Consider the following 24769-nt stretch of genomic DNA (forward strand, 5'->3'; position numbering starts at 1 on the left):
GATGAAAGAACTGTATCAGCAAGTTTATGTCTTTCATTCATTCCTTTCCTCCCTTCCTCCTTCCCTTCCCTTCCCTTCCCTTCCCTTCCCTTCCCTTCCCTTCCCTCATCCTCCATTTCTCCCTCCCTCCTTCCCTCCCTCCCTTCCTTCCTTCCTCTTCTCACCCAAGGATATTTCCCATTGATTTTTAGAGTGTGTGGAAGACAGAGGGAAAGACAGAAAGAAATATCAATGTGAGAGAAACACATCAGTTGGTTGCTCCCTGCACAAGCCTCAACCAGGGCCTGGGCGGGGGAGGAGCCTGCAATCAAGGTATGCGTCCTTGACCGGAATTACACCCGGTACCCTTCGGTCCGCAGGCTGACACTATATCCACTGAGCCAAAGACAGCAAGTTTATGTCTTTAAAAGAAGAGTATAAACACATGCAAGTTAAGAAAATATAAAAATAACATTTCAGTGGCACTCTACCTTAGAAATGCTACTTGAATGACTCATGGGATGTCCCAAAGTCTTCTCATTCTGCAAGAAAACCAAACAGGTGATTAAAATGTGCAAAGAACAAGTAATTGATCACAACAATGGTATTGACAAATCATTCCCTCAACTAGAATTTGCTGAACACAAACTACTATGTACCAGGTCACCTAATATATTATGAGAATTTGGCAAAGATGAGTGAAACAATAGTCCCTGCTCTAAAGGAACTTAACAAGAAAAAAAACACCACCACCAGGAATTTGGAATTAACTGAGAAAATAAGAGGGCAGTAAATGTCTTATGACACATTCCAGTGGAGGGTCACAGGCAAGAAATGGCATGCGCAGATGTGTGTGGGGTGGTCCATTCTCTGAGGACCGTGTAAAATGGGGGGAAAGGAAGCAGGAAGGCTGATGCCACCCCGCTCATTTGGCTGTCAAAGTGCTGGTACTCAGCAGGGACATGGCACAGCTCACATCTATTCCTTCAAGCTTATTTCTCCTCCTGAATTAGAGAAATCTGAGTCAGGCTAGCTTCTTCCCTCTCACCCCTCTCCATGATCAGTCACAAAGTCTTACATCAGATTCTTCCTCCTTAATGCCCTCAATCTCATCTTCATTTCCATTGTCAAAGCCTTAGTTTAGGTCTCTTCATTTCTCACTTGGAATTCTTGAAGAACTTCCTAACTGGCCTTTCTGCTTTTAAGCTGACCTTCCTAAGACATATTGCTATGGATGGAATTGCGTCCCCCCACATTCATATGTTGAAGCCCTAACCCCCAGTGCTCAGAATGTGACTATATTTGAAAATGGGGCCTTTAACGGAGTAATTACATGAAAATGAGGTCAGCTTATTGGGGTAGGCCCTGATCCAATACGAATGGTGTCCTTACAAGAAGAGGTAATTAGGACCAGACACACACGGAGGGAATACCATGTGAGGACACAGGGAAAAGACAGCCATGTACAAGCCTAGGATAGGCCTCAGAAGGAGGCAAACCTGCTGACACTTTGATCTCAGGCGTTTAGTCCGCAGACTGTGAGAAAAGTCCTATTGTTTAAGCCACCCTGTCTGTGCTAGTTGGCTATGGCAGCCCTAAAAATGAATATGACAATCTTCCACACTATAACTTTCTTTAAAAATGAGTATTCCAAGTGTAAATCTGACTTTTAAAAATAAGAAAGTAACTTTTCCTGAATCTAATTATCTTTGTTCTAAACCCAAATGAGGAGGGAAAAAGACTACTGCAAAAGGAAGAGCTATGACAGTTCTTGTATTCTTAAGTTCATCAATTCTCTACTTAGGTAGCATGGTATGCAATTACCTGGGGAGGACCAGAGAAGGTTGAGATGTGATTAGCAGATAAAATTCTTTAGTCACTCAGAGATACAAAGGAGCTAGTAGATCATTTAAAAAGTCCTTGAGGAAGAGTTGATTCCATTTCACCATGGCTCTCCTTAAAGATATCAAGCCACCAATAAAAGTTTTAACTTTCCCCTCCCCCCTCAACCCACAAATTACAGACTGCCTTGACTTTGGTACACTTGGCTTTTGAACATTCACTATCCCTAACATGCTGATGAAGAGGCATTTCAGCATCTCCCAAGTGGCCTGCCGGCCGGCACTCACCCACTTTACCAATGCTGTCTTCTTTATCTTTACAGCAATGCATTTGTGCAATTTTTGGAATATTTTTGTTATATCCTCTATTTTATATACCTGAGTGGAAACCGAAGCTTAGGTCTCTTAAGTGTAATATAATACAGACAATGCTATTAAGTGTTTAGTCTCAATGGGATATCTGTTGGTCTTAAGTCAATTAGACAGTTATAAAGGAAAAGAACAAAATTACAAAGTATACTGAGTGTTGGCAATATGTTTCTGACGACTGTTTTAAAAAAAAAACTTAATTAGGAATATGACAGAATCATCATATTCACACATTCACTCATTGGGAATGGGAAGTCCCTCTGCCCACAGCACAGGTAAATCTATAACCATTTAAGTTTTATTCCTGAGTCAAGAATGTGTTACAGACAAACACAGGGCACTGCTGTGAATCCAGGCTTAACAGCTCACCCACGGGGGATTTACTATTAAATTTTCATAATACACACCTTGGATTATCTGTATACAAAACCAATTATAATCACCATTACAAAAAATGGATAGTTTAAAACCAGCTAGAAACCTACAGAGAAGTTCTGATGTATGAAGAAAAGCAATAATTCATTCTGACACTCATCATCCCATAAAGAAGGAATATTATGGTGGGGAGAGGACTAGAAATTAAGCTAGATAACATTATAAATCAAGATTGAGAGCTAAAAGTTGCTCTTTGCCTTATGAACTTGGGACATAAATTTAATGATGTAAGCCTTTATTCTGATTCCCTTGTTAGAACAATAAAATGCATTGGTAAAATCAAACAAATAACTAGCCCCAAAAGATGCAGATGTTTTAAAGCCTGAAGCCTATCGACATTTAGGATTGCTTCTCCACTGCTTGGTAGGAAATTAACAATTCATTTCCAACAGACTTTTCCCCCCTTAAATATTGCGACATTTGTTTGGACTTATTGACAAATCTAACAAGCTCAAGACCATAACAGACCTATTTTTCAGCAAGAAAATCTCAGGATTCATTCAACTCAGTTACTCATTCATTCCATCCTTCTTACTATGTGACTACCAAGTGCGAACAGCTGCATCAGTGACAGAATATGGACAAAAATCAATATGGCTGCTAGGCCTGTTCCAAGGATGACATTACCACAGAACCACTTTGAAAGAGTTTGGATGAGGAATGTCAACTAGGGAAAAGCTGAAGAATGACATAAAAAAGCACATCTCTGAGTCATATCAGGGTAGAGGGGGTAACACCATTCTCTCCTATGGTCACACAGGCATGTTTCTGAATGAGAAGGCAAGTTTACCAACATAAATGTCAAGAACTGGAATTGGGCATTCCAAGGAGAACAAGAGCTCCCTTCCAGTTCAAGCTGCAACTAAGCTTCAATAACCAAGTAATAAAAAGCCTTGGCCAATTATTTTCATACTAGAGGCCCGTGCACTCTGGGAGTCCCTCAGCCCAGCGTGTGCCCTCTCACAGTCCGGGAGCCCTTGGGAGATGTCGGACTGATGGCTTAGGCTTGCTCCCCGCAGTCTGGCCTCCCTCTGCAGGAGGCAACAGGCGGGCTGATCGGGGGATGGTGCCAGCCAGTTATCGGCTGGCCCTGCTCCCCCATCACCACTGCTGGTGGCCTCCCTCTGCCCCCCCCCCCCCATTGCCCCTCCACCACCGCCACTGGTCGCCGCTGCCCGCCCCATCACTGTCCCCGCCCTCTGCCTGCTGGCACCCGCCTTGGCTGGCCTGGCACTGCCCACTCACCAGCCACACTCCCCACCAACTGGTCATTCTGCCATTCCATCGATTTGCATATTAGGCTTTTATTACATAGGATAATCTTTAATACATTCAGTAACTGCTTAATGGGTCCCTCATTTTGTAACTCAGGGAGAGATGAAAGCCTCTGTTTCACTTCTGGAAATAGAAACTGTTACCCTCCTTCCTCAGAAACAGCACCAGGCAACCCCATGCTGTGAGACACACACCTCTCTGGCTTGCTCGCATCCCCGTCTCTTTTTGGTGGGCTTTTTCCTACACTGACCATGAATGTTTCTTAGAACACAGCTCCATGCCCTCTTCTCATTTATTTTCTCCCTTAGACCAGTGCTTCTAAAACGCTGCAACTTGAATTAGGGAAGTTACTAAAATGCAGGCTGTGACTTGGTAGGCCTGAGGTGCACTGAGATTGCTCATTTCTAAGGAACTCCCAGGTGGCATCCATGCTGCTGGTTCCCAGACCACACTGCACATGCAAGTTTCATTCCAAATCCTGGGCCAAAATAACGCATAAAGGCTATGACTCATTTTTTAAAAACTGAGGTATAAGTGAATATCATGACTCATTTTTTAAAAAATAAATCATAAATCATGACTACTGTAAAACTAAATTTCTGTGTAAAAGATGGTAGTGAACTCACCAGTGAGTCAATACAAATCAGAAGACAGACTGATATATAGATTGGGAAATACTAAGACTGAGGGTGTGAGAAAAGTTTTGTTAATGTAAGAAGTTACAAAATCACAAAGACAAAAATCAGCTCTGTTGAAGAATAAAGGACATTTCACAATCTGGCCAGTCCTGTCAATGTTTTGCAAGTCCATGTGTGGCTCCAATACAATGTACTTTGGGGGCAAAGCTGAGACACAGAGCCCACAGAGAACAAACAAGTCCTAGAAACTGGAAGTCAAGAATTAACAAGAAGAAAATGAGGTGAGATGTCTAAGCAAGTTTCTGGGATTCTGCATAAAGGAGTCAAACAATAGAACTTCATGTAGGAATTTCCCTGAAACTCTGACCAGGACCAGTCATTAAAACAAAGCAAAACAAACAAACAAAAAGCCCCTATGTGTAACAGCCAATATTCATCCCACCAATAGAACTCCAACTTTGTTCTGAGCAGCAAAGGCCCAACTCAAAGTTCTCACTTTCTCACACTATTGCAGCTAAGGGTAAATGCATAAGAAGGTTCTCTGTAAAACAATTAACCTCGGGGTTTTCTGGGGGGAATTTTGCTCTCCTGATACAGCCATTGCTCCTTGCTCCAGCATTCCTCCTTCCCTCGTTCACCTGGAATACAGATGTCACCCCGGGTAGAGGAGTTACCTTGAGGCCAGAAGAAGTATGCACCAGAAGTCTCCAACTTTTTGGTCTCAGGAATCACTTACATGTAAAAAATTGGGGACTGCCAAAACCTATTGTTTATGTGGGTTATATTTACTGATATTTACCACATTAGAAATAAAAACAATTTTAAAAATATGAATTTCTTAATTTATTTAGAATTACCAATAACAAATTCAGTTAACATAGATGACATTTCAATAAAAAATAACTATTTTTTCCAAACAAAACACTGCAAGTGAGCAGAGTAGCATAGTTTTATATTTTTGCAAAACTTGTTGCAGATTTCTAAAAATCTATAGATGTTTCTAAATCTTGTTATAGAAGACAGCTACGTTCTCCTATCTGCTTGTGAATTCAATCTCCTCTGATATGATGTTTTGATTGAAGCAAATGGAGAACATTTGGCCTTACAGTAGATCCCAACCCCATTCATTCACAGCTTTGTCCTCTGTGTTTTCAGTTACCTGTAGTCAATTGTAATTTGAAAATATTACATGCAAAATTCCAGATATTTTGAGAGAGACCATATTCACATAACTATAATTGCAGTATACTGTTATAACTGTTCTAGTTTTAGTTATTGTTGTTAATCTCTTACTGTGCTTAATTTACAAATTAGACTTTATCATAGGTAAGTATGTGTATGGAAAAACATAGTATGAATAGAGTTTGGTACTACCCACAGTTTCAGGCATCCACTGTGGGATTTGGAACATATCCCTCGCAAATAAGGGGGAACTATGGTATACACAGTTATGTAGTTAGAAAAGAAATATGTTTTAATAACCACGTAAGACAACTGGATATTTTTCTTCTTTTTTAAAAAAATTTTTACCCAAGGATATGTTTTTTATTGATTTTAGAGAATGAGGAAGGGGGGAGAGAGAGAGAGAAAGAGAAACATCAATGTGAGAGAGAAAAAATCAATTGTTTTGCCTTCCATACGTGTCCTGATGTGGATCGAACCTGCGACTTTTTTGGTACATGGGAGGACACTCTAACCAACTGAATGAACCACCTAGTCAGGGCTGGATATTATTCTTTATATTACATGAAAACCAACAAGTAATTAGCTGTAATGTGGACTCTGAAACAATATTAATGAACTTTTCATACTCTATTAACATCAATTGGCCCATCTTTTACTTTGAATTGATCTCTTAACCATACATGACTTTGTTCAATCCCCAGTAAGGGCATATATAGGAATCAACCAATGAATACATAAATAACAAAAAGTCAATCTCTCTCTAAAATCAATAAGTAAAAAAAAAAAAAAATTAAATTAAAAAAATCACACTCATTAATATGACCATCAATGGCATCAGAAGAGTCCTTCATTATGAAAAAGCTTTCATGCTCACAATGGTGGACACAAGTTTCCCAAAGTTCTAATTCTGCTTAGAAACCTCAAATGTTATCGTTGGTGACAAAACCTGTTATTTGCTTTCCCTGAATTGAAAGAGTGGCTCATTCATTCTATTTTGACAAAATGTTTGACAAATGCTCATATCAGAATAACTATAGTTTGACTATCAGTCACTCTTTCAAATAAAAATCATATTCTATTAAAAAAGGTGACTAGTTCAGCTAACAACCCGTAAGTGCTCTGCTCTGAGACAGTCACTGCACTTCGGTATGGAGTAAAAATGGTTTATACCAGATATACAAAGAAGAAATAACACTTCATCTCTAATGCAGAGGATAGTCAATCAAAACTGACACACGTTTAAATTAGCAGAAAAGAATATAAAAATATTATAACTGTCTCCCAAATGCTCAAAAAGTCAAAGAGATATAAGTTATAAAAACAATAAAATCAAACTTGCAAAGATAAGCAAGTACTAAAAAACTATACAAAGGCACACTCATCAACACCATAGATAAAATAAGGAATTCTTAAAACGAGTTCAAGAAGCCCATGGGAAAAAGAGAAAGAGAGAGTGAGAGAGGGAGAGAGGAGAGAACAAACAGAAAACAAAAAAGTTAAATGACACACTTAACTCCTAAGATATCAAAAACTGTCATGAGAGAATACAGCAATTGGAGAAGCATCTGTCCAAGAAAATCTACTCTATCTCAGTAGCAACAGTTAGTGTCTTAGCATTTGAGACACAACCCAGTCCCTCCTCAGAGCTGCACTCTGGGAGAGTGGAGCCAAGAAGTAATGGCGCCCTTTTCCCAGCTCTCAGCAGAATAGAAGGGTACCTCCCAGAGAGGAGCAGGCCTCACACAGGACACATTCTGCGGCACTAACTCCACCCCGTCAAAGCTATGTTCCAGGCAAAAGTGACTTAGAGACAGGTTTGGGCTCTCTTCTGCACAGTAACCACTAGCAGAGCAGAAGCTCGATCACGGCTGTGACAGACTGAGAGTAATGGGGCCCTAACTGTACTCGACCCAATATGCCGATAGGGTGGAAGTTCCACACCACGAGAGGCAAGCCAACAAAATGGGCCACCATCCTACCAGCACGCTGCTCATAAAGCAGGTGTGTCCCTCCAAAATACAGGGACCACTGCACCTGCCCCAGCTGTGAGGCATAGGCTCAGACTTTGCAAAGGTGGAAAGGCAGGCCAAAAGAACAGGCATTTGGAATGGAGCAGGCAGGCATTATGGCCTAAGGGTGCTGTCAAAAATGTTGACTTTTAAAGAAGAGACTAGTAGCTTTACGAGAGCAACTGGCTAAACCATAAAACAACTAGAAGTATATCACATAAAACCAAGGACAGAGAAAGCTAAGAAGGTTCTCCTGAGATTATAAGAAACCTCAAATACTAGCCTCAAAAATAAATGCAGTGGTCCCAGGATGGATTGATTGGGATCAGGTGAAAGCTACATTCAGTTTGGTCCCAGCAAAAAACTAGAATTATAACTAAAATATAGAAAAATCATCCTGAATAACTAACTGAAGACTAGCTGGAGAGAAGCCTTACTAGTATAACCAAGGACTTACAGAGGAAGCTGCCTCAAGACTGGTAGGAGGTGCAGAGGCATAAGAGAGCTGCCTGAGCACTCATGGGCAGCAGTTGAAGTTCCAAAGGGGTATGTCAGCTGTGGGGGGATCCCCCTGAGAAGTGCAGGGTCTAAACCCCAAACCAGGCTCCCAGCACCAGAACTGGGAATGGCACCTACATAACATCTGGTTGTGAAAAGGAGAGGTATCTGTCCACCAGGGAAAGACGGCTAGAAATGCAGGCACCTTCTTACAGGGCCAATGTACAAAATTTCATTCACAGCCACTCACCCTGGGCAGAGGGAGAGCAGAGTGAAATAGAGCTGTGTGAGGAGAGTCTGGGGTTAGTGGCTCTGGGGAGAGAGCTGAAGGTCAGCCACCAGGAACCCTGTGCTGAGTCATTCCCCCATATTGTAGAAGACATCTTTCTCAGGCAGAGCATTCCCCTCCATGCAATGTCAGCCTCGGGAGAAGCAATAGCCCCACTCCTTGGAATCCCTCTAACCCCACTCTGTGGAGCTTAAGCCCTGCTGAGGAGTAGAGCTTGGGGCCCTTTAAGTGGATGAGCCTAACCGACAGCCTGCAGGCAGAGACGGATCTCTGGGTGTTTTGAGCCTTTTGCTGACCAGACCCTGGGCCCAGTGCTGGTAAAAGCCAGCCTTGGTACACACCTGGGTCCTCTCCACATGCAACCACGCCCAGCAGAGGGAGCCACAAGCTGTGGGTGGCTGGTAGCTTCAAATAGGTTGCCCAGGGTTAGTCACAGACAGCATCTGATAGTGGCCTACATTACTGTCTGAAGAGGCCCAGAACCAATACACTCAAGGGCCAGCTTCAGACAATAACAGAGCAGTATCAAATAAGCTTCAAAGCAGCATATCCATAAGGAGATCTTGGCAGTCACTAAGGTGAATTCTGCTTCATGTGATCAAAACCTGCACAGCAGTTTGTATGCTGTGTTGGGGCTGAGCCTCACTGTCAGCCAGCCCAACCCCACACACGAAAGGGCCAATAGCAATCAAGTCTCAATTACAAAAGGAGGGCCCACAGAAGGCACACAAGAAACATTCTTAGAGCACCAGCTCAAATGATCATGGACACTGTGCCATTGGGTCCCACAGGTCACCTACTAAGACTGGGAGTCATAGCAGTTCTACCAAAAACATAAAAACAAACACAAAAGGCAGCCAAAATGGGAAGACAAAGAAACAAGCCCCAAAGAAAGAACAAGAGAATTCTCTAGAACAAGAGCTAAAAGAAATGGAAGTAAGCAATATATCAGATAAAGAGATTAGAGTAATGATTATAAGGATGCTCAACAGCATGAAAAATGGCCTAGAAACCATAAAAAAGGACCAGTCAAAATTAAAGAATGCCATATCTGGAATAAATAATATACTGGAAGGAATAAACAGTAAGCTTGAAGCAGAGGATTGAAGTGGATTTGGAAAACAAGGTAGAAAAATACATCCAATCAGAGCAGCAAAAAGAAAAAAGAATTTAAAAAATGAGGATAGTTTAAGGGACCATTGAGACAACATGAAGCATAATAATATCCAGGTCATATATGTTCCAGAAAGAGAAAAAAGAAAGCAAAGGACTAAAAACCTAGTTGAAGAAATAATGACAGAACCCTCCTACCCCCGCACCCCACCCCCAAACCCCCATCCCCCGTAACTTGCTCCACGCAGCCTAGCTGGCTCACTTCTTTCAAGACTTACTTCTACCTCTGTGACTTTCTAAATAAACTTTTTCTTGTATTTGAGTTCCTTGGGTCTGAATTCTTTTCTTAGCCAAACTCAAGGATTGAGGTCTAACATCTGATGCTGTTCACAGTTAACAAGACCATATCAGGTAACCATTTGCTAATCATCCATAATCCCTGGATTTCATTTTGTCCTTTATAAAGTGAGCTTGTGTGGAACGAGTAGGAGAAGTTAACACTCAGAGGACCTCTTTGGTTCCTCTGAGTCCTCAAATGTGATTCAATGTGGGGTATGTTGCCCTGTTTAGTTCCACTCAGCACTACACATATTGTGATTTCAAACTTACCCCTGAAGTTATGAATAAATGGGGTTATAGTTCCAAAAACCCTTCTAACATAGACTAATAAATTAAATGTGTTTTAAGATGTTATATGTAACACTGTATAATCAAAATGATAATCTTCCTAGTAATGTACTGATGAATTCAATCTTTTTAAAATTCACTTTCCATTAAGTAATTTTTATTTTCATTTTCCCAATATAAAAATAAAGTTATGCTGAAAAAAACAAAGGTGTTTGTATTCCTTGTTAATATTTATAAAACCTTAATTATACAATCTTTATTATGAACAGTTTTTAATTTCTGCCATCTAAAAGCTCTTAAATATCTAATAAATACATAAATCCTTGAAGTAGCTGAAAAGATCATTATCAATACAAATCAAAATATTTGTCTTACAAAAATTATTATAGAAATAGTAACACTTTTACTACTTCCTATAGTGCTGCATGATAAGTAACCTTTGTAAAAAGACTATTCAATTTTTTTAGTATAGAATGTACTCATTCAGGGAACACATTTTGGCCCTTGGGAATGATAAAGTCACAAAACAAAAGTGGCTTCTCTTGCAGAGCTTAAGAAAAACAGTGCTTAAGGAGAATGCTGATGTTCTATTGTCTCAGAGCTCAGAGTGTATGTGTTCAAGGAATGTTTGCTTACTCAAGAGTGTCAAAACTATAAATGGTAGTTCATGGAGAAATATGTGTATCCATTTGGCCCATATCCCATGAGGCTCTGATTCTTTTCACCTTTACTATTTTTGTCCATACAGCTCTAGAGCATCTAGTCTCACAAAGTTAACAGCATCCATACAAAATAAGACAGACATGCAAATAGCAACATTAGAATGTCTCTGCCAAGTGAAATTACATGTCTGACTCTCTCCCCCCGCCCCACACACACACCCCATAAATGATACCAACAAATAGAAAAAAGGCCCTTTGTTACTGTTCCATCTTTTATGCATTTTTCATCCTATGAGAAGCCAAAAGATTTTCCCGGAATGAATGCTCCCGCAGAACAAACCAAGATGGCTTGTGAGAACAATATTTCCGCTAGAAAATAAAAGGCAGCCCGAGACTGTTCTCATTCAGATTATAAACAAAATTGTCTTTCTCAAGATTTTTCCAAAGCCATCATTCCATGATTTGAAATTATGTGGGCAAAATCACAGCAATAAAAAGACATTTTTATACCAAAAGTAGGAGAATATCATGAAAAAAAATGCTATAATTTATATGCTTAATTGTTTATTTGACTTAATAATACTTTTCACAGTTTCAAGAAGCAGTTTTGTTAGAAAGAACATCCTTGAAAATGGGATTAAACAAACTGTTCAGCTTCTCTGGCTGGGAACCTTACTCGTGAGGCACCCTATAACAACTTGTTCTCTCTCTCTACTATCTAACCGCACCCCTATAATCAGTGAGGTGCCACTGCTGACAGGCACCTCTCCTACCAGGGCTTCATTTTCCATCACGATGCTGATGAGTCCTCCCTCAGTGCAGCTCTCCCAGCAGCACAGCATGTTCCCGGGTTCCACCTGCACAGCCCCCGCCGCCCACCGCACAGCAGCCAGAGCAGCCAGCAGAAGCCCTTCTTCTCCGCTGAACTTGCAGGCGTGCAGGAGCCTTAGCATGCCACTCCTGTGATCAAACGGAACTACTTCCTCCAGCTGATTTCCAAGGAACTGTGCAGTGAATGAATAATTCATGACAAGGCCATTGCCGTAACCAGTTTCAGCTCTATGAGTATATTATCCACAGCAGTTTGCAATGTAATGATTCTAAACTATATTTGCTGCCATACAAGGAATGAAAGCTCAGTTTTCTAGTCATTGACAGTAAATGTTAGTGGATATCTTTGCTCCTTTTTCATGCTAACCTACAGCCCAGGCTTACTTGAGAAATTTCATAATATGTAGGAAAGGTAAATGATTAATCAGAGATGTCTAACAGAACAAAATTTTTTTCCTCCATAAAACCTGTCCTGTGAATTAGGTTCTGGCTGTAGAAAAAGCAGCAAAGTGCTTGCCCTGAGATCAGCAGGTCAGAATGAACATTTAGCAAAAGCAAAGAAAATCATTTCCTGCAAAGCACAGAAAATCATCGCGTGGTGGGGGAGGGGAGCTTCTGGTATCAATGCCAGGAAACAAGTTGCTAAACGGGGAATTTGCCTGGTTCTAGGGCTATCAGATCTTTATCTTGTTGATATTCTTCTAAGAAAAACATGAACGTTCCTCTTCACCAACTTGTCAGTGCTTACACATATCCAAATGAGCGACCTGTCCAGCAGTTCATTCTCGGCAACCAAAGCCAGAATTCCAAGAGGAACCTGAACACAGCATGAAAGGCTCATTCTTCTCCAGGCTCTGCCTCCAGGAGGTCCAGTCCCCACCTATCATGTTTACCTCACTGCCTTAATCTTTGTTTTTCCTCTGACTGTCTCAAGCTTGTGCTTTGTCAGTAATTTCTCTTTCAGCTACTGTTATTCTGTTCCCAGCCACTTCTAATTTATTTATTCTGCAAATCGATTCTTTATATGTCTCCTGGCTCTGTATTCTTGCCTTTTCACCTCATGGTGCTATTTTTAGTATGTCATTTCTGAGCCTGGGTTTTATGAAACTCAGATTCTTAATAGCTTACTACTTGGGAATTCTCTTCTTTTTTGAAGGGCAGTTATTCTTTCTCCCAGAACAGACTGTGCATTCTTCTTCCACGGGCATTGTGCCTTTCTCTCCATCCTGCCACGAGGGCAGAACCTGGCCGGCCAGTCTCCTCACTGGCTCAGACCCACAGGGACAGTCTGTGGCATCTGTGGGTGTCACTGTGCAGTGGAGGGGAACCTTCCACTCCAGCTCCGTTCCAAGCTGGTTGCACGCTAGCAGCTCGGCGCAGGTGTGCGAGGAGAGGAAAGGGAATCAGCTCAGCAGGGCTGGGGCCACAAGCAGCCTGACTGCTCTCTCCTGGGATACATTCTTTCCTCCCCAACTTTCTTTAATTCCCGCCATGGCTCTCTGTTGCTTCTTCCTAGACCCTTCCTGTTTCACTGATCCCAGCTTTAATAAACTTCCTCTCAAAAGTCACCTGGACTCATGTCGTGAAATTTTTCCAGCACAAAGTCCAGAACCCACACGCTACAGGCAGACTATGCAGACCCGCTCAGGTCCCTGTCCAGTCGCATTTTCTGGCGCCCAGAGAGACGTGCCTTGTCAACGTTCCCTTCTGTCAGGGGTTCTGCTGACTCCCAGCTCACTGACGAAATACTCGGCCCCAGGTGTTCTCACTAGTCTACTTTCCTTTTCTTTTTTACGAGCCTGGACGTGCCAAAGCAGGGATCCCCAGTGTGCTTTCCTTTGTCACATGAGGAGCATTCCGGGAAGGGCTTCCAGTCACGTGGAATCCCGGCCCCTGCAGGACTGCCTGCATCACTCACGCTCCTGCCACAGCCGGCCGGGATTTTTATTTTACTCCATGTCCTTTTCTCTCATACAGCCTCTGCACGGCGTGGGGTTGGGAATGACTTGAGTCAAACTCTGAATTCTTGGAAATTTTTATTTCCAACAGACGATCAGCTGTTTTCTTTAAATTTGCTGTTGGCATATTTCTGCCAGTTTTTATCCATTAGCTGTTCATATAATTATGTCTAAAAGGATGGATATTTTGAAATCTGGCTTCATTCTGCCACTCTTAAAACAGAAATCACACTACTTAAAACAAAACAAAATGCCCTGTATGGCCACATAAAAAAAGATGACTTTGTGGCCTGATAGATGTCAAAATACTAGCATTACCGGTATATCAAAATGACTACAGTGGATGTTGTTGGTTGTTCTCCCTCCTCCTCAACAGAACACAGATTCTCTTCAGCACTTCCTTCTCCCCAGAGTTACCTTGGATGCTGGCCTCACCCTGCGACCCTGGAGTAAGTTGACTGGCTCGCTTCTGGCTCATGAGGTGAGATCTGCTGGAGGCATCTGGGATATAACTTCTCCCTTAGAGAGAGCAACAAGCTCCTCTTCCTCTCTTCCTCCATGCACAAGGCCATGTACAGTCCTGAATTCTACTGACAATGACCTACAACACTAGGGGAAATCTGCCTGGAGATAAAGTGAATCCATGAATAGTAGAGCAGATCAACAGAAAGAACCTGGGTGCTTGAGTATGTCTCTGATATGAAGCCCATCTCTCACTTTAATAAAAAAATAAGTTTTTATTGATTTGAGAGAGAGAGAGAAAGGGAGAGGGAGAGAGAAACCTCGGTGTGAGAGAGAAACATTGATCATTGCCTTCTGCATGCACCCTGACCAGGGATCGAATTCGCAACCTGGGTATGTGCTCTGACCAGGAACTGAACCAGCAATCTTTTGGTGCACAGGACGACACTCAACCAGCTGACTTTTATCACTCACTTTCATATGGGCTGCCTTTTATATGAGCTAGTAAAGCTCCATTCCCGGGGGTGGGGGGGGGGGGTGCAGGAGGCAGCCAATCAATGATTCTCTCTCATCATTGATGTTTCTACCTCTCTGTCTCTTCTTTCCTCTCTGAAATCAATAAAAATATATACAAAATACCTACAAAAACAAAATTTGCCACGTTTATTTTCTCTCTCTTCCTGACACACACATATTTTTCCTTATTATTTTTCTTTTCCTGGATGAACCATTTGAAAATAAGTTGCAGACATGGATATCACCCCTAAATATTTCTAAATGCATTTTTCTAATAAGGACATTCCTCCATATAACCACAGTGCCATTTTGACATCTAAAAAATTAACCACAATTTTATAATTATCATCTAATTTATAGACAATATTCAAATTTCCCAATTGTCTCAAAAAGCATAGTTTATAGCTGCTATTTTTCCTAGCTAGTCCCATCAATGTTTACATATTACATTTGATTCTTATGCCTCTTGGTCTTCTTAAATCTAAAATAGTCTTCCCACATTTTTCTGGGATTTTTTATAATAAAGTGAGAGCTCAAAGTTTAAAATTTTCCTTAAAAATGTATTAGTATTACCTTGAATTTAATAAAGTAAATTTTCAAAGGTATTATGAAAGTCCACTTGGTAAAATATTCTAGTCTCTGTGCCCGTGAGTAGATGCGGGATGACAGCTGCTCTCAGTGGGTCCGTTTGGGAAGCCACCAAGGCTAAGAAAGGGTGATGGTGACATTCACTGGCCACGAGGCCACGCTGGTAAGCAGAATCCTAGGTCCCAGAGCAAATCTGAAAGAAGACCTCTGCTCTCAGGGAACAGACATCAGTGAGTGTTGGGGTACCATACGAATCACTTGAGCACGTTGTTCATAATTCGTATGTGACGCTGCTTGTAAGAGCTCATTACACAGCTAATAATACACAAGCTTATGCCTTAGTTAGCCTAAGCCTAATTTAAACCAAAGCGCTGAGGCAGAATATATTAAGACTCCTTACAACTGCAGCCACAACCAGTTAGCTACTTACATGTTACCTGAATGCTGTGAACCCAACGGCGGTCTGCTGTTTAAAAAGACAGGCTTCTGAAATGAGGTAAACTGAGTTTTCATAAGCAAACATGAAAACCGCACCAGGAGGACTGACTGAAAGGGGCAACATTTCACTGCTTATGCAAAAGCGGCAGGAAAGAAGGCTGTAAACTATTCCAAAATACTGCAAGCAGCAAGAGTAACTGTCATGACAAGGTGTGCTTGCTGTCATGATACGACGTGTCTGTGAGACGCTGACTGTAGACTGTGGCTCCTCTGCCTCGGTGCACACGTCTCGTTTTCTTCTCAGGCCATTCTTACTGACAATTTTAACTATTCCTGTTCCCGGGGCCTCCTTTCCTGTCTATATGTTGCCAACTTCAAAATTCCATTTTTCTGTCTTTAGCTTAGTTAGATAGATTTCTCTCTCTGGATTCTACACATCTCCAGCTGGACGGACCATCGAGCACCTCACACTTGCCCATCTACGACCAAACTCACCATCTTTCCTGCTAAACTGCCCCCCACCCCCATGCTGAAGTCAATGATGTCACCCTGTTGTCCAGGCTAGACCTCACCGATTTCCACCACCACAGCCTCCAGCACTGTCAGCGAACCCACTTCCTGTCCACCTCCTTGCAACTGCTCACTTCTCGCATCCCCAACACCTCTTTCGTCCAGGTCATCATCAAGAGGACTGCTGCAGTCGCCATCTAAGTGGCCTCCTCCCTGACTCCCCTCTCCAAACCCCATGACCTTACCAAAACAGGGCTCCAACTATTAATACCCTGTCCCACACCTTCATTCACGTCCCAGTGCTCATAGCGTCAATGTGGTCACTCCTGCCTCCTCTCAGTGCTCCTACTACGCACTCGAGCATGAGTGTTTTTTCAGTCCTTCAAACATACCATACTCTTGTCTCCCTAGGAATTTTCACCTTGTACTACTTTCTCTGCCCGCACACCCTTCTCCTCTATCTTTAGCTAAGTCCTACTTTTTAAAGAGTCATCTTTGACATCTCTTCTTCCAGAAAGCCTTCCTGTCACCATGGGACTGAGTCAGGGGCTCTTCTCTGGACCATGGCACTTACACACCGAGCTGCGAGATTGTCTAGTTTCCCTGCCAGCAGTGCACATAGGTATTATGAAAGTTCACTTGGTAAAATATTCAGGAGGTGGAGGTGGAGACAAGACAACGAATGTGGAGGCTGGTACAGCAGTAGGGATGGTGAGGGCCTGGACTACAGTCACCATGTGGGAACTTACGGAAGCACATGACCTGGGAGAGACTTAGGAAACACAGGGTGTCTCTGCCTTATGCCCATTTATGCTAAATGCCTGACAAAGCACCCACCATGAAATGGGTGCTTATTAAATATGGGTTAAAAATTAATAAATTAATAAAGACACAAGACGAAGATGCAAGGAAGCAAACAGGAGAACATATGAATCTAGTTCAGTATACACTTGTAAGTGTTGCAGGAATGTAGACACAGAGGGGAGTGGAGCTGGGCGAGGTCATAGGAGGGACATGTGGTTTGAAAAGATAGAGCCCAATGGCTGGCTGAGCAGCCTGTGCAAGCAAGTGAGTGAGTGAGAACATAGGAGGGGAGGTTGGGTTTGATACTAATTCTATCACTTGACAACTACCAACCAGGGAACGCGTCCAAACTTTCTGTGGCTCACCTATAAAACAAAGATGACAATGATAGTGCCTAACTCAGAGTGCTCATATGAGAACCAAATGAATCTGTTCTCATATTTCTAAACCCCTGAGAAGAACAGTGGATTACACAGAAGAAACATGGTATTAGTATATGCCATGTTAAATTAAATAAAAGAAACTCTGAGTGGTAGCTTCGCCTATTTAGATGCTGTAAAAATGGTCACATGTGAGGTGAATAATTAACAACTGCATACCTCCATTTACCAGAAGATGCATTACACACATTTACTGAAAACTGTGAGAAATTTTCATATCTAGATCTTTAGGTAATATGTACAACATATTTTATACATATATATACACTTCCTAGTACACAGGAGAAATTGGAACTGCTGAGCTGCACCAAACAATACACCCCACTCCTGTCTCAAAACACATAGAAATACTTGGTAAAATATAGCAAAATAATTTTGAATATGTAACCTAACTCAAAAAAAAAAAAAATAGAAAAAATTCCAGGGTCTAAAAGCAAGTAAAAATTTAAAGTTAAAGTATAAAACAAGAAACTAAAGCTACAGGAATGAAATTTGAAGTAAATTTAAAAGAATCCTCCCATATTTTTCTGTTTTTCATAATAAATAACTTTTTGTTTTATTTTTTTTTAAATTCTATATTAGTTAAGGTATTACAAATGTGTCCTCATCCCCTCCCATTAAATCCCCATCCTCTCCCCCGCCCCCCCCCCCCCCCCCCCCGCCACCCCACCCCGGTCAAGCTCTCATCCCCCTGTTGTCCATGTCCATTGGTTTGGCTTATACGCATGCATACAAGTCCTTTGGTTGATCTCTTCCCCTTGCCCACTCCCTCCCCTGCTTTCCCTCTGGGGATTAAGTCTGATCGCTGTTTCTCTGTCTTTGGATCTGTCCCTGTTCCCACCCCATTACAAAGAAACAGAATTTCCGGAGGATGAGGCCCAGAAATCAGGATTTTAAAAAGATTCCCAGGTGATTCTAATGTGCAGCCACAGTTGAGAACCACTGTCCTAGGGCAATGGAGACTAAGGAGAAAATTAACAAATGGGACTACATCAAAATAAAAAGCTTCTGCACAGAAAAAGAAACCATCAACAAAACAACAAGAAAGCCCACTGCATGGGAGAACATATTTGCCAATGATATTTCAGATAGGGGTTTAATCTCCAAAATTTACAGAGAACTCATACAACTTAACAGAAGGAAGATAAACAATCCAATCAAACAATGGGCAAAGGATTTAAATAGACACATTTCGAAAGAGGACAGATAGAAGGCCAAGAGATATATGAAAACATGCTCAAAGTCACTAATCATCCGAGAGATGCAAATCAAAACAACAATGAGGTACCATCTCACACCTGTCAGAATGGCTATCATCAACAAACGACAAGAGCTGGCAAAAAAGGAACCCTCGTGCACTGCTGGTGGGAATGCAGACTGGTGCAACCACTGTGAAAGACAGTATGGAGTTTCCTCAAAAAGTTAACAGTGGAACTCCCATTCGACCCAGTAATCCCACTTCTAGGACTATATCCCAAGAAACCAGAAACACCAATCAGAAAGGATATATGTACCCCTATGTTCATAGCAGCACAATTCACAACAGCTAAGATTTGGAAACAGCGTAAGTGCCCATCAGCAGATGAGTGGATTAAAAAATTGGTACATCTACACAATGGAATACTACGCTGCTATAAAAAAGAAGGAACTTTCAACATTTGCAACAACATGGATGGAACTGGAGGATATTATGCTAAGCGAAATAAGCCAGTCGGAGAAAGATAAATATCATATGATCTCACTCATATGTGGGATATAATGATCAACATAATTTGATGAACAAAAACAGATCCAGAGACAAATAGCAGGGGAGAGTGGAGGGGTTAGAGAGCAACCAAAGGACCTGTATGCATGCATATTAGCATAACCAATGGACACAGACACTGGGGCAGTAGGGGCTTGCCCAGGGTGGGAATGGTTGCGGGGGGGGGGGGGGGGAGGCAATTGGGGAAAAAGGAGACATGTAAAACTTTAGACAATAAATAAAAAATTTTTTTTAAAAAGTATATAATAGGAGAGAAACCAAGATGGCGGCATAGGTAAACACTGGAGATTGCTGCCTCGCACAACCACTTCAAAAATACAACTAAAAGACGGAACGGACATCATCCAGAACCACAGGAAGGCTGGCTGAGTGGAAATTCTACAACTAGAAGGAAAGAGAAAAGCATACCGAGACTCAGAGGAGGTGTGGTGCGGAAGTAAAATACAAAGGTGCGGAGGTGCATGCGGAGAGGGTTGGTGGCTGAGGACATGATTGTCTTTTTCAATCGAGAGGGAGTCTCAGGCTCTGAGCTCCAGTTCCGGGCAAGTCTCTGGGGACCCAGACTCATACGGGAGAAACGGGACTCTCTGGCATCGGTCGGAACTCAAGGGCAGCTTTCTCTCGGAGGCGCTCACAGTGATTGTCGGGGCCTCTGAGGGCAGGACTGAGAGCAGCCATATGCTTGCTCCGCCCGCCCTGTTGATCCCCTGGGACCCTGCCCGGTCCAAGCCGTGCACGGAGGCTTTTGCATATGAAAGGCCCGCCCTTTGTAATCTGAAAATTATTTAACAAACTGCAGCTGCCCCAAGGCCCCAGAGCAACTTGCATTGCTTTACAGCTGGCTTCTGCTGGGTAGCCTCAGGCAGAGGCTAGATTAGCACCTCCTTAGATTCAAGAGCCAGTGTACCCAGTGGTCAGAGTGGGACCATCCAATTACAACTCAGATCCATAAGGGACACACTCAGGGGACAGACTCAGTGAGCACCAAAGCCCCACTGAAGCAAGTCTTGCCCCATAAGAGTGTCTTCAGCACAGAAGTTCTCCCACGGCTGATTCTCACAGCCAATTGGCCTGGAGGTCAAATCCTCCCAGTGTTACCTACAACAATCAAGGCTTAACTACAACAAGACTGTGCACAAAGTCCACAAGGGGGTGCACCAAGAGTGTCTACCTCAGGTAATTGGGGAGGCTGAGTCACTGGGCCCTATTGGACACCTAGCACACAAAGTCACTCTATCGACACAGCGAAGCATAAAAAATGCCGATACAAAGAAACAGGACACAAATGACAGAAATGGAGGAAAGCAAACTGCTGGATATAGAGTTCAAAACCACACTTTTAAGGTTTTTCAAGAATTTTCTAGAAACCACTGATAAACTCAACGAGACCCTCAAGAAATCTAGTGAGACCCTCGATGTTGTGATAAAGGACCAATGAGAAATTAAGCATACACTGACTGAAATAAAGAATATTATACAGACTCCCAACAGCAGACCAGAGGATCGCAAGAATCAAGTCAAAGATTTGAAATACGAAGAAGCAAAAAACACCCAACCGGAAAAGCAAAATGAAAAAAGAATCCAAAAATACCAAGATAGTGTAAGGAGCCTCTGGGACAGCTTCAAGCGTACCAACATCAGAATTATAGGGGTGCCAGAAGAAGAGAGAGAGCAAGATATTGAAAACCTATTTGAAGAAATAATGACAGAAAATTTCCCCTACCTGGTGAAAGAAATAGACTTACAAGTCCAGGAAGCGCAGAGAACCCCAAACAAAAGGAATCCAAAGAGGACCACACCAAGGCACATCATAATTAAAATGCCAAGAGCAAAAGACAAAGAGAGAATCTTAAAAGCAGCAAGAGAAAGAAAGTCAGTTACCTAACAAGGGAGTACCCATAACACTGTCAGCTGATTTCTCAACAGAAACTTTGCAGGCCAGAAGGGAGTGGCAAGAAATATTCAAAGTGATGAATACCAAGAACCTATAGCTAAGATTACTTTATCCAGCAAAGCTATCATTCAGAATTGAAGGTCAGATAAAGAGCTTCACAGATAAGAAAAAGCTAAAGGAGTTCATCACCACCAAACCAGTATTATATGAAATGCTGAAAGGTATCCTTTAAGAAGAGGAAGAAGAAGAAAAAGGTAAAGATACAAATAATGAACAACAAATACATATCTATCAATAAGTGAATCTAAAAATCAAGTGAATAAATAATCTGATGAACAGGATGAACTGATAATTATAATAGAATCAGGGACATAGAAAGGGAATGGACTGACTATTCTTGCAGGGGAAAGGGGTGTGGGGGATGCGGGAAGAGACTGGACAAAAATCGTACACCTATGGATGAGGACAGTGGGTGGGGAATTAGGGCGGAGGGTGGGGTGGGAACTGAGTGGACGGGAGTTATGGGGGGAAAAAGAGGAACAAATGTAATAATCTGAACAATAAAGATTTAATTTAAAAAAAGTATATAAAAAATATTATCTGATGAGGAATAACAACAATAACAAAGACAATTTCTAAGCACAACCTGGGCTTTTTAGTATATCACCAGAGAAAATATTCATCTTCAGATTTTACCATTGTAGATAATATTTAATGAAAACAACAAAACTAAGGAAACTAAAATTACCTGCTCTTCCCTCTCCTTTTCTTTGGTCTTACTTCTGTAGACTCTAGAACAGGTGGCATCTTGAGAAGGAATGGCAGACAGTGGATGCAGTGGCATGCTCATCCCAGCCTCCTGTCTGGTCGTCTTCTTTACAGAAGAGAGTCTCCAGTGGTAGAGGCATTTTGGGCCATGGACCTAAAGCTGAGAGAGAGAAGACAGATACAAATGAGTGGAAACACTTTTAGTACACTGGATAACTCCTGTCTCATTTAAAAAAATTTTTTTATTAATCTTTATTGTTAACAGTATTACAGATGTTCTCTTTCTCCCCCACATTGACCCCCTTCACCCTGCTCCCACCGCTTCCCCAGGCCTTCACTGCACTACTGTCTGTGACCATGGGATATGCATATATGCATATTAGTTCTTTGGTTAATCTCTTCCTACCCACCCCCTACCCTTTGAAATAAGTCAGTCTGGATCTATTCTGTTCATCAGTTTATTTTGTTCATTAGATTCCACATGTAAGTGCGATCATGTGATGCTTATCTTTCTCTGACTGGCTTATTTCATTTAGCATAATACTCTCCAGGTCCCTCCAAGCTGACTCAAAGAGTAAGAGATCCTTCTTTTTACAGCTGCATAGTATTCCACTGTGTAAATGTCTCACAGCTTTTTTATCCATTCCTGTACTGATGGGCACTTGGGCTGTTTCCAGATCTTAACTAGCTACACTAATAAAAGACAATCATGCAAATTGACCATACCTTCACTACACCTTAAGCCACCCCACCAGCCAATCAGAGTGACTATATGCAAATTAACTCAACCAAGATGGCGGCCAGCAGCCACGGAGCTGGAGCAAGCAGGAGGCTTGGTTGCCCCAATGATGGAGGAAGCCAAGCTTCCTGCCTGCTGCGGGTGATTCTGAGCTCCACTCAAAGCAACAAAGTTTCGATTATAGAAGGTAAATAAATCCCAGAATAAAACAAACAAACAAAAAAAAGGAGAGGCTGGGAGCTTCCGTCACCAGGGGCCTTGGCCAGCCTGAAAATGGCCCTCAGCCCCTCACCCAGACTGGCCAGGCACCCCAGTGGGGACCCCCCACCCTAAAGGGGGTGTGACCAACCTACAAACAGCCATCATCCCCTCACCCAGGCTGGCCAGGCACCCCAGTGGGGACCCCCACCCTGAAGGGGGTGTGACCAGCCTGCAAACATCCATCAGCCCCTCACCCAGGCTGGCCAGGCATCCCAGCGGGACCCCTCCCACCATGATCCGGGACACCCTTCAGGGCAAACCAGCTGGCCCCCACCCATGCACCAGGCCTCTATCCTATATAATAAAAGGGTAATATGCAAATTGACCCTAAGAGCAGAACATCTGGGAATAACTGGTCACTATGACACACACTGACCACCAGGGGGCAGACGCTCAATGCAGAAGCTGCCCCCTGGTGATCAGTGCACTCCCACATGGGGGAGCTCTGCTCAGCCACAAGCCAGGCTGACGGCTGCCAGTACAGCGGTGGTGGTGGGAGCCTCTCCTGCCTCCTCAGCAGCGCTAAGGATGTCTGACTGCAGCTTAGGCCTGTTCCCCACTGGCAAGTGGACATCCCCCAAGGGCTGCCAGGCTGCCAGAGGGATGTCTGACTGCCAGCTTGGGCCTGATCCCCCAGGGAGTGGGCCTAAGCCAGCAGGTGGACATCCTCCGAGGGGTCCCAGACTGCAAGAGGGCATAGGCCGGGCTGAGGGACCCCCCTAAGTGCACAAATTTTTGCGCACGGGCCTCTAGTCCTATGTAACAAAAGCCTAATATGTTAAGTGTCTAGTTGTCCAGTCAGCCATTTAACCAATCAAAGCATAATATGCTAACAATATGCTAAGGCCACTCAACCACTCACTATGATGTGCACTGACCACCAGGGGCAGATGCTCCGATCAGTAGGTTAGCTTGCTGCTGGGGTCCAGCCGATCGGGACTGAGCGAGACAGGCTGGACACACCCTGGAGCCCTGCCACAGTCCCACCCTGCCTGGCCAATCTCCTCCATCCCTTCCCGGCCCCAAACATGCACCTGTGGGGTCCCTCAGCCTGGCCTGCGCCCCCTCACAATCCGGGACCACTCGGGGGATGTCGTAGAGCCGGTTTCGGCCTGACAGTGGAACGGCCAGTAGCTATGATGCACACAGACACTCAACTCAGGAGCTGCCTCTTGGTGGTCAGTACATTCCCACAGGGGGAGCGCCACTCAGCCAGAAGCCAGGCTCACAGCTGGCAAGCACAGCGGTGGTGGCGGGAGCTCTCCCACCTCTAGGGCAGCACTAAGGATGTCCAAAGGGAGCGGGCCTAAGCCGTCAGTCAGACATCCCCCGAGGGCTCCTGGACTGCAAGAAAGCACAGGCCGGGCTGTGGGACCCCCGCCCCCCGAGTGCACGAATTTCATACACTGGGCCTCTAGTCCTATATAATAAAACTGTAATGTGCAAATTGAACAAACAGCGGAATGACTGGTCACTATGACACGCACTGACCACCAGGGGGCAGACGCTCAGCGTAGGAGCTGCCCCCTGGTGGTCAGTGCACTCCCACAGGGGGAGCGCCACTCAGCCAGAAGCCAACTGACAGCTGGCAAGTGCAGTGGTGGTGGCAGGAGCCTCTCCCACCTCTGTGGCAGCACTAAGGACCCCTCAGGGAATGTCCACCTGCCAGCTTAGGCGGACATCCCCCGAGGGGTCCCGGACTGCGAGAGGGCGCAGGCTGGGCTGAGGGCCACACACCCCCCCCCCCCCCCCCCCCCGCCAGTGCACAAATGTCATGCACTGGGCCTCTAGTTCTAAATAATGCTGTTATGAACATAGTGGTGCATATATTCTTTCTGATTGATGTTTCAGGATTCTTATATATATTCCTAGAAG

At 43.3% G+C, this 24769-nt stretch overlaps 1 protein-coding gene across 4 annotated transcripts in view; it reads right to left on the bottom strand.

Moving 5' to 3' along the window:
• Positions 1-24769, bottom strand: part of MARCHF8 (membrane associated ring-CH-type finger 8) — a 111864-nt gene that overhangs the window by 27572 nt on the left and 59523 nt on the right. For all 4 annotated transcript variants that reach the window (XM_070433159.1, XM_070433157.1, XM_070433160.1 and 1 more), the window contains exons 2-3: positions 21875-22054; positions 471-521 (exon numbers count right to left, since the gene is read on the bottom strand). In XM_070433159.1, coding sequence (XP_070289260.1) covers positions 471-521; positions 21875-21976 — 153 coding nt within the window. In that variant the 5' untranslated portion in view covers positions 21977-22054. The remainder of the gene's footprint in view (positions 1-470; positions 522-21874; positions 22055-24769) is intronic.

This window comes from Myotis yumanensis, unplaced genomic scaffold, assembly GCF_028538775.1.
Source record: "Myotis yumanensis isolate MYYU_CA2020_CCGP unplaced genomic scaffold, mMyoYum1.0.hap1 SCAF_13, whole genome shotgun sequence".
Taxonomy (NCBI): domain Eukaryota; kingdom Metazoa; phylum Chordata; class Mammalia; order Chiroptera; family Vespertilionidae; genus Myotis; species Myotis yumanensis.